We start from the raw sequence: 14,853 nt of genomic DNA, 5'->3' as shown, positions 1-14,853 counted from the left end.
TAATCACATTATTAACGTCAGGTTTATTTTTGTGCTTCTTTCATCATCTTCTGTTCTTCATTAAAGTGACATGTAGTTTGGTAGATGCAGCGGGCTTACTTCTGAGAAGCAATTCTAATTAGGAACTGATCAAGACATTTCTGATTAAAGGCATGTTTGATCTTTGGTTTTATTCAGCATTTACAAAGGAGAAATGATTGTTACAACATCTCTGCTGCACTTTGTAATATACCTAAATTCCTACGTATGCCTAAGCCAGAAATTTGATTTTTTTCATAGTTGTAGAGTATTTGGTAACCTTGTTAAAATAAGTAGACCCTACATATCCGAAAAGTATTGTTATGTTTATGTGAACATAAAAGGGGAATATTCAGCATTTGAAGGGGCATTGGGAGTAAAATTTAGAGACTTGAAAGTATATTGTAAGGAACAATACATAATGCCAAGGTCCTGCAAGCTCCAGGTAGATGTATGATTGGGATTTGTGATTACGCAGGGCTTTGCACGAGAGCTCTCCTGTGGTAGTTGTTAGTGGATCCCGAACAAAGTAATTGCAGCAGCTGCCCTTCCTACATATAAATACCATGATCTTAATCTAATGCCAATTTTGTAAGTTAATTTTAGCTTATATTTTAGGTGACAGTCTAATGGTTTTTAGGGATTGTACTTACATGCATCAGCCTTGCAGCAATATCCATTGGTACGTGGGTGTGAATTATGTAACGCTTGTTCTGCTGCCTGGGAAATTGCAGAGCTCTCAGACCTTCATCTATATGAAGATCATGATAAAGCATTGCACTGTTCAGGGTCAGTTTTCAGCCCCAGGTCCAATTTCCATCCAGAAAAGGCAAGAACTTCTGCTGGTGTAAGCTAAGGAAATTGCGTGGACCAGCAGAAAGCTTGATTTTTTTTCCGGGTTTGTTACGTGGAGCCCCTCTGTATGAAAAGCAGAGAGGGACCTGGCTGCTGGACTCCCACCTAACTTCCCCGCAAGGGGAGAGGCCCTAAGGCTTCGGCTTTGTTTCCTACCTCTGTCACGTATTTCCATATAACCGTGCAAACTGCTGTCTCTCTCTCGAGCTCTCAGACCTTCATCTATATGAAGATCATGATAAAGCATTGCACTGTTCAGGGTCAGTTTTCAGCCCCAGGTCCAATTTCCATCCAGAAAAGGCAAGAACTTCTGCTGGTGTAAGCTAAGGAAATTGCGTGGACCAGCAGAAAGCTTGATTTTTTTCCGGGTTTGTTACGTGGAGCCCCTCGTGCTTTGTCTGTCAGCCCGAATCCGGGCAGTCTCAAAGCCCGAGGTGGGCGCAGAGGTGGAGCCATTGCTCTGGCCCCGATGTCTCCTGAGGTCCCCCAGCGTCTGGCAGCTCCAGCACGCACCCCCTCCCAAACGGGAGAGCGCTCCTCACACGTACTGATTGACTGCGCAGCCCCCGCACAGCAATTTTTAAAACATTTAAATAGCCTGTCTTCTTTGCTTCATCTTGACAATTGATTTTAATCAGTATTACCAGCTGCTTAAAACACTTAATTCTCTGAAGCACTATAGCATTCAGCCACCGGCAGATACATGGAGCAGAGGTGCAGGATCAGTGATGTTATCAGTAGTTTTGTCCAGGAGGAGGTGGCCTGAAGTCCTCGTTTCATCAGTCATGATCCTGCTTGGGCTGCTGCTGTTTGCAGTAGCGTGGTGTGTTTTCAGCTGCACACCATCAGCGGAAGCAAGTTGGTTTGCAGAATGTTTCTGAGGTTCAAACCAGCACAAAAGGAGAAAACCTCATGCCTTCCCACCCACCCCACCGCTGCAATCTATTTGGTTAAAAAAAAGAAAAGCACTCAAATAAACTAATCATATGGCTGAGTTATTTTGATACATGGTATGCTGTTTATTTCTGGCTTGTCAATACTTTAATTTATTTCAATCTGTTTCTAAAACAGAAGCGAAGTACATAATTGATTTAAATCTGTTAGAAGTTGTCCTGCCATCTGCACAGTCTGAAGCAAAGCAGCACAGGCAGTGTGGCATTTGAAGGCATTAAAAGAAGTTATATGCTTCTGGATTAATGCTGACTTCTGATTAATATTTTTAGGTGGCAGTAGAAAAGAATATGGTAACAGCTGGAAAGCCATAGATCAAATAATATATTCCCTATTGTCATGTTTCTGTACTGAGACATGCATTGTTAGGTTTACTCATAAAATAACATATCTTGATTTAAAAGTGTTTAACACTCAGCCTCTGATTTTATGCCTAGGAATAATCAGGGGAGTAGAAAGGAGGAGATGCAAATGACAGCTTATTTGTAGTTAAAGACCTACATGAAATATCGTGTCAGCTGGAGTTGCAGAGGGAAAAACCATGGCTTGGTTGAAAACAAAGCAGACCAACTCTTCCATGTATTCCCCATACACTGAGGCCACTGTTAAATCAAGAAGAAAGTTCTTTTCTAGGCTACCATGCTCTGAGCTTTTAGTCTTCTTCAGTGAGACTTACACATTATGAAGTGCTCACTATGGTCCCTGGCTTCCTCCAGGAGATGCGCCAGGTTACCTCTGCAGGCAGAGTTATTCCCCTCCAGTTTGGAAATGGGCCATCCAGCCTCCTTTTTGTCAGCTGCGCTCCTCTGACCCCCCAAAGCAAAGTGTCTCTCTCTGTTCCATCTCTTACTCCCGCAGGAGGGTCTGTGCAGTGCCCAAGGTGCTCGCAGCACTGAGCTGTTTATTAGCGACTTTTTCCCAGTGCAGTGGCAGGGAGGTCAGGGTGTGACATGTGTAACGAAAACCAGAGGAGCAATGTGCGTGGTCTTACCAACATGACTCATCTGTGCAGTTTAATTGCTGCATAAAATATGCAAAAGCACTTGAGGTCATTTAGAAAAGTTGGGGTGTTTACAGGAAAGTAAAAATTGAGCTTGAAAAAATAATTACACTTTTTTTTCTTCACATTAATGATTATACGGAAGAGCCTTTTGAATGTGTCCATATATGGGTTTTAAGCATTCATTCCACATCAGTATTTCACCTTTTTCCTTAAGTGATTTCTATATTCCTACTAACCAACAATCATTTTGTCTGAATCTCATTTCCTCATAATAGCAAACCCATCAATCTCTGCTTTATTAAACAGGGAAGCATGCTTGGAAGCCAGAGCACTCAGATTTGATCAAAGATGTTATGCAAACCATTGATTTTAATTTACAGCAATATCTACTTCTTCCATTATTAACAGCTTTGAATTACTGAGACTGAATAATTAACAACTATTCCTACTTGATTATAGATTATTCAAAAGGCAGACGTACAGACACATAGCCCTGATGAACATCCTTCCTGCACCCCCAGTGATGCTTACGCCTATTTAATGTTCCCCAGGGGAGCAATGCAACATGGCATGAGAGAAATACTCTTTGGAGAGATCTCCCAAATGCTTCCGAAACTATTACCACAGCAAATGCTCCATAGACAAGCGTGCCGGTGCACGTTTCTGACCTGCTGGCCTCTGTTCAGAGCCCTGGGCTGTGACCAGCCAAGTCAAATGATGCAGACCGGGACGCCCCTACTTTCAGGGCAGGGTTGCCTGTGCACGCCAGATGGGAAATGTGGGCTTAAAATATTGCCCTGCTTCCTGGCTGAAGTTGAAGCACCCCTCAGTCTTCAAGAAGGGCAACATCTGGTGAAATGTGGCTCAGTGCTGGCCTCCTTTGGCATTTCCAGAGATTGTTTTGATGAGTAAAACTCAAAATCTCTGTGCACCAAAGATGACCTGAGGTGGGTAATTCTCTTCAGCGTCTGTTCACTTGTACAGCTCTTTGCAGCTGATGAGGCTGGAAGGGATGGACGTCTCTGTACCAGGCAATAAGCTTGTTCACTGAGGAAGATGTCTGGGAGCACAGAGCAGATCTGTCTTCACCTGCTATTATGGTCCCTGTGCTTCTTCACGAGGCCAAATGAGAGGAAAACATCTGGGATTCTTACAAAAGGAGACAGTCAGTACCTGCCTTGCAAGGACAAATCTCCCTTCCACCCCAAACCACATCCCTGCTTAGCAAAACCCAGCTTAAATTCAGTGTGAATCTTCTTCCCCAAAGCACCAAACTTGGCCAGTTATAACTTCTAACTTCAGAGTTATGACTTCTTTGCATCTGTAGGAGTTTTCTCTTCAATGCAGAAAATCCTGCTGCTGAGGAAGAGCATAGGGGTGTCTGCAGCTATTTCTGTCCTAGCCGCATGGTGAAAATCATCACGTCTCTCCACCTCCAGAGCCCTTTTCTCTGGCATCCCTCAAGCTCCCTCCTCCCCCGGGTCCCGCAGAACCACCTGCGCCCATCGCGAGAGGAGCAGCGCGCACCCAGGAGTCAGCAGCACGTCAGGGCACCCGGCTTGCCCCTGCTGCCCAGCTGGCAGTTCAGTTCACCCATGCGTTTACTATGTGCTGTATTGATTACTGTGAAATGTTTATGTCCAAGTGCAAGCCCATTGCCTTTAGGAGCAGAGCAGCTTATTCAAGGAACGGGTCAAATCAAAATGCTTCACTCCTCCTCTCTACCTCCCTCCGTGGGATGAGGCCCCAGGGCATCCTGGCACCAAGTGCCTTTCCCTGGGCAGCACAGCCACCAGCCTGAGAGCCAGCGTCCCCACTGCGGGGAGAGGACAGGGATCTCTCAGCAGGCAGCCTCAAGACCCCAGGGCTTCCCCCCAAAAAGAGCCAGCAGGCTCGGTTGCCAGCCCCCCTCCCAAGGCGCTGCATGGTGGAGTGAGAAGCCCCGACCACGGCCGATGGCCAGCTCACCTCCCCCGGGCAGGGCTCAGGGACAAAGAGGTGTCTCTCCCCCTCTGTACATGTTGCAGAGTGCAGATGCAAGGTGCTCAAATAATGCAGTGATGAAAATTGTTTAGGACAGCAGAAGGACAGGCAAAGCTAGATAAGACAAAATATAAATCTAACTCAGCCTGGCTCTGTGTAAACTAAACCATCATCATCCTCTTTACCGCTCTGCTAGCATGTACGTGCTGCCATGCTCACTCGGGAGGAAAAGGAACATCTTTTGTATGGCGCTATTCAGTGTGGTTTGACATTTTGTTTCGCAGATGCAGCCACGGAGCAATGTTAGTCTATTGTGAAGGTTTATTTAGACAGGTACAATTACAGCTCGGCAGTGAAGGTGCCTTTGATCCCAGCATCCCCATTGTTCCTGAGGCTTTTCATCCCGCCCGGTACGCAGGTAGAAGGCCTGTGGCTGAGACCTGCCTTTGAAATTGTTTCTTTTCCATTTCCCCTTAATTTTCATGGTGTCTTCTGCTGATGAACATTATTGATGAAGGCTCTGGCATTCAGTTGTGCTCAAAATACTGATGCTTGGCAAGTGTCTGCCCTTCCCCAGCTGTGCAGCAGCAGCCACGTGCAGCAGGAGAGCAAGCGGTGGGCCCAGAGCGGTCTGTGTGGCTCCAGCAGAGGAGAATCCCCTTGTGCATCCCACTGTGCATGGTGCCCACGGGGAAGGACCCGCTCCTGACTGCTCATCCTTTTGCAAAGGACTTTGCTGCAGTGCAGGTTCAAGTGTCAGCAGCTCCCAGCTTCCTGCCTCCCAAAATCTCCAATGCGGGACTCCGCTTCTTGGGAAAATGAGGTCTTTCAGATCTGATGTATGTGGAGATGAATGGGAGAGAGGGACGGTGAGTTCTAGCAGAGGGAAGGAGTGACGTCCTATTCTAGGAGTAGCTGTGTGGCCAGTGACAGGTTCTGTAGGGTAGTCTGGGATTTTAGTGTTTTAGTGTTTAGTGCTGGATTTTGCATTTAGCTTGTTACTACGAGACCAAGGAGGAAAGATGCCCAGATATAGTGTTCACCATGTACTGGGAGTTCGAAAGACAGACCAGAGAGAGGAAGGCAAAGGAATCCACCAAAAGCTGTGGAACACAAGCCCACTGTGACGCAGACCTTTGCAGCATGAGAGAACATGCAAGGGAGGCACTGCTGTGTGCATGTAGGCATTTCGTCTCCTACAGGCCCCTGTCAGACAGAATGATGGATGAAGCAGATCCTTTTGATCGATAGGCATTTTCTTCTGTCAGATGGGAGGAAGTATGACTAGACCAGTGTAGGCAAATTGCAGGCAGCAATTGCATTGTAATTGCAAGAACTGCAGACACAAAAACCACTCGTTGCAAGAGCTGTCCAAGAATTAATGACCCAAGGTGTTAGGAAGCAATGCTCTCCATTAAAAACTGGGAGAGCCACATTTAGTTCAGACAGAGCCTTGTCAACATTTCTGAATGCACTGAAGGATTTGTCCAGAGCTACCGGCTTCTTTGAGCCTTAATTGCCCTCATTGAAGTTGTGCTAAGTTCAGTAGACAGCTCTTTCTAATTAAGTGCAAACTCTTTCTGATACTAAATAAAAACACATCTTGACTTTGCCTTTCTCCTATCTTAGCACCTATAATGGGCTTGCGCAAAAATAAGTGTCTTGCTGGATGCAAACCCATGGCTATGTCTGACCCCTCCAACATAACCCCAGAGACCTTCCTACATTAAGCAGGAGTGGATTTACTGACATTAGCACTGAAAACCAGCAGGGCAAAAGAAACAGTCACGCCTTTGCCTTTGCCTCTGGGCTGGGATCATTCATTCCAACACAGGACAAAACCTGCTTCCTTCTCGGGTACCCTTCGCCCTGAACCACCCGTACACCCTCTCCTGGTACACCAGTACCCCAGCAACCCACCTCCAGAAGGACACGTGCCTGGCAGTGCTCAGGGACTTTTTGCCTGAAAACCTTGTAGAGAGGTGGGCTACACCCAGCTGTCCACTCTACGTGACTTTTATTAATCTCTTAGTTTTAACACAGGAGATTATCTAGAATTAAAAGCTACCTGTGCTCTCGCAGGTGAGAAAGCACTACTTGGCATATGGACATACATTTATGAAGCTAGGATATGCAGTTGCCTTGGACCTCTTTCTTATTATAGCCATAGAATTGCACTTGTTTTTGAGCCTGCATGTATCTGCCTAGTGCTGTGTTTTTCTATGAAACTAGTGTGAGGCCAGGGCATCTCCTTTCCTTTTCTTTATTTGCTCATAAACATCCTCACCCATCTGGATGAACCTATACCTAGTGATGTATTTCCTTGTAAAACATTGAAAATCAAGGAATTCCTAAGATATTGTTCCTACTCAATACGAGGAGTCCAACTTCAGCAGGCTGCCATCTCACCCCCTGGTGCAACCGGCAGCTGGCAAAAAAGTCATACTCAAAGCGGCATCGCTTTTAGGGACAAATATTGAGATTGTGATTAAATGGATGTTCCGCAATGCAGGCTCAGGGTGAAGTCAGTCGCTAGAAGCTTATTAAAATGGCACAGGTAGTGGAGGCAGGACCTCAGCAGTCTCTAATCTTTTTTAGCTTTGCCAAAATCAGGAGAATTCAGTGAGATAAAGTGTAAAAGTCTGGAATGTACTTAGTAAATAAAAAGTGACCCCAGAGGAAGTCAAAGTAAAATAGAATAACAGTTCAATTTTTCAATTACCTGAACAATCTCACATCATTAATCCTGGGTGCTGACTACCAGCTCCGTATGCTGTGAAGAAATTTCCCTGCTGAATTAGTGTCAAGTGCTGCTCTTAATGCCAGTTTATTTCTAGCTACACTTGATAACATGAACAAACACCCGTTCTCACCCATATAGTGTAATAGGGAAAGTTATACAAGCAGGCGAAGGTTTAGGATGTGTTTTGTTATGGATACATAATTAGAAATAGCTATAAAGGAAAAGTGGCTCAAAATTTTGTAATAAAACCAGTTTTATGAGGAATTGAACACTATTTAGTGGATGCTGTGTGTTACCTTCCTGCTTTGCAGGCTCTGAAAAAAAACCCAACAACTTTTTTTGAAACATTTAACAAGATATTTGTCAAAATGCAGACTTAAAATATGTCTAACATTGTGTTTTCCTGTTATCCTTCCTTTTTCTTTTCTTTCTCTTGATTAACTGAAAGAAATTATTGGTGTCAGGGTAGGGGGAAATTGGGCACTTCCTTTTAAAAAAAATTTATTTTCTTTTCCCTAATTCTGGAAAAGTTACCAAGTGAAAAAGAAAAAAAATAAATGCCAGACTGCCTCTTGTTCTCTGGCACAGAGTGAAGGTAAGAGAGAACAAGGGAAAAGATTATGTAGATTTCAAAATTCAAGATGTAAAATGCTCATCCTGAGGAAAAACCTGGAGAAAAAACGGAAAAACAAAAGGAAAGAAACCCAAAATACTTCTGCATAGAAAATAACATTATTTATTGGGATGAAAAGAGAATGAAAATGTTTTCATCCAGAGTCTCTGATTTGGAAGGGACTTCCAGAAATCAGGCACAGTTCACTCCAGCCCTCGGAAATGGGCTCCTCCACCGTATGTGTCGGCTTCTCTGCCACTGGGACACCTGGGTGGCCGTGGATGTTGTGGGTATCCTCCACCTGTAGCCTTTCTGCTGATGAACGCAAGCCTCGCAGCTTTCCGCATAAATACGGAATGGTCTTTGTTAAAGGTCTTGGTGGGAAAGTTGCCTCGCTGCAGCAGGCGTGGGGATGCTGTGCTCGCACTTGCCAAAACGAGCGCCCGTGCCTGGCACCTCCGTGCTGCCCGGGTGATGCCCTCCCAGTGCTCCTGCAGCTTCTTTTCTTTTCTCTTTTTTTTCTGCGTGCTCCCCAGTTCGAGTGAGGGCTTCGGCGTAGCGGAGAAGATTGTGCTGCTCACCTTCATCTCCGCCGTTATCCTGATGGCCATCCTGGGGAACCTGCTGGTGATGGTGGCTGTGTGCCAGGACAGGCAGCTCAGGTGAGCCCACCCAGCCCACCACTGCCTGCCCTTCCGCGGGGAGGCACAGGGGAAAATCCCTGCCTAAAAAACCCCCTGCCCACAGCTGAGGGCATAAACTGCCGCGACGGAGGGTGTCTCTGGCCGTGCGTTGCACCACGGCAGCATCAGACTCTCACACTGGCCTCAGCGCACCTCCACTCGGATTTACACTGTGGTGGTGGGATCATGTTAGTATCCATCCTCTACGTTTTTAGTGTGCTCAGTGTAAAAATACAAATAAATCAGTGAAAAAGAGAGCTAAGCAGCAATTCCTTGGAGAAGCAGTTTGGCCTCTACCCCTTTTCCATCTCAAATTTCCCAACAAGCCCATCAGAAAACCACACAGATCAAGGTCCTGTTGCAGTTGTGCTGCACTGCCACAGCTTGGCGAATGCTGCCAGTGATTTGAGGGGGTCACAGGCAAAACTCCTGTCTTGAGGCTTGCTGCTACCCCTGGGAGTTGTCAGACCAGCCTCAGGAGTGGAGCGAGATATTCAACAGCTTCTATTCAAATTCTGCGTGGGATTTTTAATGGATTTAATTCTATTTTATTGTTATGGTTGAAAAAGTAGTTTTCAAGTTAAAATTACAGCTTCAGTCTAGATTCTTCTCAATGCTTTCTGGAAGGATTTTCTCAATTTACAAGCTAAAATAAAAACCCTCTCCTCCACCCCAAACTCTCCAATGCAAGCTGTGAGGCTGAGCCGCATGCAGAGGCCTGTGAGCATCTATTTGCCTCTTCTGCGTGAGCAGAAAGATGCGTTTATGCAGGGAACATGGTGGATATTTAGCTGTAAAAACAGGAACAAGCTAGGGGTGACCCTATAAAGTGAGGAATACATTAGAGAGGACCTTTTAGTGTGATGGAGCAAATTAGACCCAAACACAAGCTGAAATCTCTGTCCACATGTAGAGGATGCTGCACTGAAACTATTCCACCCTAATTTTGTGATCTGCCTTGCAGGAAAATCAAGACCAATTATTTCATTGTTTCCCTTGCCTTTGCGGACCTGCTGGTGTCAGTGCTGGTGATGCCGTTTGGAGCCATTGAGTTGGTTCAGGACAACTGGATCTATGGAGAGATGTTCTGCCTGGTCCGAACGTCCCTCGATGTCCTGCTCACCACAGCATCAATCCTGCACCTGTGCTGTATCTCGCTGGACAGGTATGAACAGGAGAGAATAGAGAATAATTATAGTTGCTTTAAGTTTCTTCAGTGATGTTGCTCATCAACAGTAGCCAAAGGGCAAATACGAACCCGCTGGAAACTATAGAGCAATAAATCTCTCTCAGTAGCTGATTTTGGAGAGAGCTCTCTGAATCCTCATCAGTGTAGAAAAACTTTGAAAGGAATAAGATTTATATCAATAGAGCAAGCCGGGTTCTCAGCTGCTTTGCGGCACACAGCTCTGTTTGCATTACTGATCAGACATGGCACAGTTTCTTCTTTAAAGTAAAGAAAAGATGCCTTAAAGATGTTTCCAAAGGAAAGACCTGCAGCTGCTGCAGACGGTGCATCGTGCACAGGCTGTTTTTTGAGCAGGGACGTTTCTCTCTGTTACAACGTCAAGTGTTGCTCGCTGCCAGGGGCGGCTTGGCTGGTGAACGGCTTCACGCGTTGTGCTGAGCCCCATCTTCCCAGGGACTGAAACACTAAATTCTCTCGCTTTCTCTCTCTTGTCAAAAAAATATTTGGCATATCTTTCAAGTGCTATCAGAACTGCTCTTCCTGCTGCTAGCAGTCATACTGGCGGATGAAAACCAATACTACTAAATGACACATTGTGACATATATTACTAGATTATATGGAGAAAGAGCAAAAAGAGCAACCCCCCATATTTTATGGGCTGCTTTTCTAAGGCATCCATTTGCACATCTCCACTAGTGACTACTAACAAGGAGGCAAAGCTGGTGAAAAGGGTGCATAGGCTTTGTGGGAGGTCCTAAAAACTTCCTTTTCTTTCAAACTTTTCTTGCAAAATTAAAATGAAGCCAAAATCCTAAATAATTTATGGCAAACAATTCTGTTTTACTGTTGTCTGCAGTTTTTCAGGGTAAATGGCAGGACTTTCCATACAGAATAGCAAGAATTTTTCACAGGATAAATACTTAGAAGAAAACATTTTGTCCGGCTATTCTAATAAGCAATATTTAGAGCTTTCATTTGAGTTCTGTGCGGAGATTTCAATATCTTTAAAAATACTATTACTTAGTATTACTAATATGGCCAAAATAACCATAATCATTCTCATCATCATGACAACTGATATTTAAATAGCATCTTTCATCCAAAGAGTCTGCACCCAGCCAGACTTCAAAAGATACTTGATTAACTTCTCCACTGATGGGCAGCACTCCTTTGTTGTGGGAGAGAGGGGCACTGGCACACGCAGTATTGTATCCAGAGAGAAGCTGACATGCAACAGCCACGGCGCGTTTCCTCATCTGGAAGTTTAGATGGCTGGAACACAACTGGAAGCTCATTATCTTAAAAAAGTTGACAAATTGCCACGTTGAGCCAATTACTAGTAAAGCCCATGTTAAGCACTGCGCTCTGGATGTGGCCTTGTTATATAAAACGTTGGAGTTTGATTCTCCAGGCTCTTAATTAAACATAGGGGGTTGTGTAGAGAAGGGGACATGCAGGGAAAATATTGGTTTCCCCCCTGCCCTTCCGCCCTGATCTCTGACACCCGCAGGGGAGGAGGAACCTCCCGTGTGGGGTGCGCAGAAGGGAAGCTCCCCCCTTTCTCCTGCCTATGCCACCCTCGTGCAGACCCCCGCCACGTCACGAGCTCTTGCTCCCGCCGCCTGTCCCCATCGGTCCCCGTGCTCCCGGGACAGCCTTGTCTGGGGGTAGCGAAGCGGTTGAGGGCAGCCTTGGCTCTACCACTGTCGAAACGCAGGGCTCAGGGTTAATGTATTAGGGATATAGAATAGAGATCACAGTTTTATACAGGATGATTTTCTTTCTGTGAACAGACCTGAGGCAGAGTTTGCGAACACCCAGCTGAGTAGAAGGAACTGGAACTGAAAAACAAAACCACAAACCAACAACTTAAAAAAACCCTAAAATGAGATGGATTAGATTATTTTGTACTAAATGAAATATCCAGAGCAGAGTGTGAACACCTGTAGAGGACTACAGCTCTGCTCCTGCTTCTATGCTCTTTTATTCTCTGCCCAAGGAGTCTTGAATTCTCTCCACTAGATCCAGAGCTGCCGTAGCAATGGGTGAACATTGCTGCCTACAGTAATGCACAGATGATTCCCCTTCTTTTGGACAGAGGGAAATGGGGAGCTGAGTCTGGGGACCCCACTCCATTCCCCCATCCCAAGCCAATGCTTTAATCACTAGAATACTACACAAAAGGGGAGAACGGCTGTCTTGAAAGAAGGCAGGAGCTGTAACTGTGTTTTGGAGGAAACTAATTCTCTAAGCTTGTTCCATGTGTGTTCTGAGAAGGTTTGGGGAAGGTGCAGCAGCCCCTGCACTGGCATCTGAGGCTGATGGGCACTGCACTTGAATGAGTCCCATATCAGCATTGTTCCATTTAATTGGCTCTGCCTTCTGTGATAAAATTATCCTGCTTTTAAGATTTTCTGCTTACTGAGTGTGTATTTGAACCTGTTTCTGGTACAGGAACATTCTTCCTATTTCTTCAGAATTAAAGAGATTCTTTAAAGTAGAATGAAAAATGACACACACACTGGCTAAAAAAAACCCCCATCCACCAATCTTGGTGCCAAGCTGATCAAAATAAAGTGTTTAGAGCTCTGAATTTGAAGTTCCAAGAGCTGGAACTCATCTAAGTGTCACAGCAAAAAAAAAAATCTTTCAGAAAATAACTGTAACTTTTTTGTCATGAATGCACTGACAGAGGAGAAATCCCCCAATATTTGCCATCCCCCCCAATATTGGCCATGTAGACTAAACTGCAGTCAATTGCTTGAAAAAAAGACAAGAATTAATTCATTAATGAGTGATGGGTGTGTTGAAAACCTCTGCAAGTTCAGGGGTGAGGGAGCAGAACGTGCTGTCTGGGATACAGAAACACAGCAGTAATTTTTGACAGCTGACAAACCTGAAATTGGCAGATATCAGAGAATTATTTCAGGACCACACAAATGCTCTTTCTCTTTCACATGTGTTTACCATACATGTGCTGTTCTTTGCTCTCAGGCAGAGAGAGAGAAAAGGTTCTCCAAGCTGGTGGGCTGGATGCAGCCTGACATGGATAATTATTGCAGCCTTTATCGTTTGCTTGTTGCTTTCACGCTGAAGAATGATGCCTCTGCGGACTAGCTGCAGAGCTGATCTAAATTTAGGTAATTCTCCTGGTACTGTGTTTTTCTTGTTTCTTTTCTCAGAAAGGGACTCTGAGTGCTTGTTAGAGCAGTGACCACCACACACACCACCACTGGCAAAGCACTAACAGCAACATCCCTCAGACAGGCTGCTCCTCTCCAAAGGCACTTGAATTTGTCATAGAAACTTTTCTCTATCATCTAATCTCTGCAGGGCATATATAGCTCTCCTAGCCATTCAGTCTTGCTGTGGAATTTCATCTTGAATGGCTGTTTTGACTCCATGGGTAATCATTTGTAGCTTTTGCACTGACATGAAAAAGCAGGATTTCATCTTAGACGTTTCAAAAGGTATATTTCTTCTCCTAGTACAAGAAAGCACAATTATGTCTGTGTTTGCTGACAGTGAGTGTCAGCTGAAAGACGAAGCCCAAGATCTCTCTGTCTCATGTGAAGAGGAGAATTCCAAGTCAACTGCGTGGCTTTCATCACTTTCTGTTTGATCAGACACCTCAGTATGAATCTGATTGAGTCTCAAGATTACGGGCTTCTGGGTTCTCCCAGGACCAAATGTCAAGTTCAGACTACCCACCGTGGTGCTCGAGACAGACCAAGGTGCCTCCTGTAGCACTGGACTAGCTCTCCTGAGCCGCTGTAAATGAAAATATTGTGGAGGTGGGTCAGTCCCTAGTCATCTTGCTCTCTTAAAGCTGTATTTCTTCCTCTGATTGATTGACTGACTGATTAACATGATTTTCAAAATACAACTTAAGGACAACACTAGGGTACTGTAGCCATCACTGAAGTTGTTTAACATCCACCTGGACATCATTCTTGAGCACCAAAACGGTCCTAACTTGACCAGGAATTTCTGTGCTAATTCATGAGCAATTTTGTGTCCCAAACAGTCTATTAAAAAGACTTTCTTTCTTCCTGAATTACCACTGAATATGTTATTTCACATTTCTGCAGTGCTTGCTCGCTGGCGTGCTCTGGCAGCCTGATTAGGTAAATCAGAAAACATTGTATATAAAAGCAATTGCTTTCCCCCACACAAGCAGCAGACCTTGATGCCTGCAGATCCAAAACCTGATACCCCTTAGCTAGCAACACTGTCAGGTCTAAACATCCACAAAGACCAAGGACATTAATTTTTTTTTCCTACTGGGCCTGTTTAATAAACCATTTTCTGATTGAAATAAAACATGAGGGTCTTTCCTCCATCTCTCAGAGGAGGCATTTGGGTGGAAGAAGACAGGGAGAACATAGACATTTTGATTTTGGCCTTACCACATCCCTAAGGACATGCCGTGGTCTCTTCCTTGCTGCATTGAGGGTAATATTACACTTGTGCCATGTCATGCTGTGGGTCACCTGAAGTCCCACTTCACTCCTGTGTCCTCTTCACAGAGATTAATTCCCTTCTGCAGCCATGAATTTGGATGCTGTTCCAAACATCCTCAGCAAGCAGGACAACATGGATTTTCAACACAGCTTGGATGGAGTGGTGGATACAGAATAATAGATTCATTTTCCATACCAGAAGAAGGCTAAACCCCACCATGTAAATCTGCCTTTTTCTCCTTCCTGATCTGCCAGCCCCTTGCTGTGACTGTCCTGGAGCATCACTTCCAGATGTGTCTTGGTCTGTGATCATCCTGAGAAGGGCAAGGAGAAAATTTCAACTCACTTCAT

At 44.9% G+C, this 14,853-nt stretch overlaps 1 protein-coding gene across 3 annotated transcripts in view; it reads left to right on the top strand.

The window, feature by feature from the left end:
- The window catches only part of HTR4 (5-hydroxytryptamine receptor 4), a 146,878-nt gene that overhangs the window by 59,308 nt on the left and 72,717 nt on the right, over window positions 1-14,853 (top strand). For all 3 annotated transcript variants that reach the window (XM_069773108.1, XM_069773107.1, XM_069773109.1), the window contains exons 3-4: window positions 8,703-8,828; window positions 9,814-10,014. In XM_069773108.1, coding sequence (XP_069629209.1) covers window positions 8,703-8,828; window positions 9,814-10,014 — 327 coding nt within the window. The remainder of the gene's footprint in view (window positions 1-8,702; window positions 8,829-9,813; window positions 10,015-14,853) is intronic.

The sequence above is a fragment of the Haliaeetus albicilla genome, chromosome 27 (genome assembly GCF_947461875.1).
Source record: "Haliaeetus albicilla chromosome 27, bHalAlb1.1, whole genome shotgun sequence".
Classification (NCBI taxonomy): domain Eukaryota; kingdom Metazoa; phylum Chordata; class Aves; order Accipitriformes; family Accipitridae; genus Haliaeetus; species Haliaeetus albicilla.
The sequence above is the reverse complement of the archived record's forward strand: the minus strand, read 5'-3'. Positions and strand labels throughout refer to the sequence as shown.